This window comes from Octopus bimaculoides, chromosome 22, assembly GCF_001194135.2.
Source record: "Octopus bimaculoides isolate UCB-OBI-ISO-001 chromosome 22, ASM119413v2, whole genome shotgun sequence".
NCBI lineage: Eukaryota > Metazoa > Mollusca > Cephalopoda > Octopoda > Octopodidae > Octopus > Octopus bimaculoides.
In genome coordinates this window covers 25,229,651-25,230,561 of record NC_069002.1, presented here as the reverse complement: position 1 = coordinate 25,230,561, position 911 = coordinate 25,229,651, and the positions used below count along the sequence as shown (strand labels likewise).

General features: G+C 36.1%; 1 protein-coding gene across 1 annotated transcript in view; it reads right to left on the bottom strand.

Moving 5' to 3' along the window:
* The window catches only part of LOC106873133 (uncharacterized), a 53,045-nt gene that overhangs the window by 2,299 nt on the left and 49,835 nt on the right, over positions 1–911 (bottom strand). The window contains exon 8 of the mRNA XM_052975659.1: positions 669–804. Within this exon, the coding sequence (XP_052831619.1) occupies positions 669–804 (136 nt within the window). The remainder of the gene's footprint in view (positions 1–668; positions 805–911) is intronic.

Sequence of the window (911 nt, the reverse complement as noted above, 5' to 3'; positions counted from 1 at the left end):
TCTTTCAGTTTCCGTCTACCAAATCCACTCACAAGGCTTTGGTCTGCCCGAGGCTATAGTAGAAGACACTCGCCCAAGGTGCCACGCAGTGGGACTGAACCCAGAACCATGTGGTTGGTAAGCAAGCTACTTACCACACAGCCACTCCTACGTCTATAAACCATGTTGAAAAACCCTTTTGGACAGAAAGAGTCGAAGTCTGTCATGTCTACAGATGTAGTTTCGAATCCCAGAAGCAGCTTTGAACTTTTTGCATTCAAAGGGGTTCAATCTAATATTTACATGCCGTTATTTATAACCTTATGTGCCTCGAGATCCATTGTTCCCCCCCAAAGAATTATTTCACGTTCTCTCAAAGGTTTATGCAATTCTTATAACGTTCAAAATTGTCTTTTATAAACTGCGACCCGAGGTTGATGTGAATAGCAGAATAAATACTAAAGACTAATCGGTTGTAACAAAGACATGATTATTACTTTATTAATCCACATATATTCCGACTAATGATTGATATCACTAAATGATTAATATCACTAAACAAGCATTATGGCTAAATTAAGTTTATGTCTTATGTTTTATTGGGTACTAAAAAACAATTAATATAACATTAGTGTTTTGATCTTAAGGTTTAGACCATTTTTATGATATAGATTTTCAGAGAAGCTTACCGATACAGAGGCAACAACGACTTTCCAGGCCCTGATGATCTGGAACGTCTTTTCATCCGCCCTAATTTACAAGGAAGAACTTCAAGTTCTTGTGCCCACCGGACTAGTTTACGAGGTGGTCTTGTGTCATAATACTCTGCACAGTACAGTATAAGTAAACTCGTATCATTTATACTAATGAACTGGTATCTGTATTTCATTAAATTAATTAAATAAATTTAATATTTGTTTAATTTAAAGGTT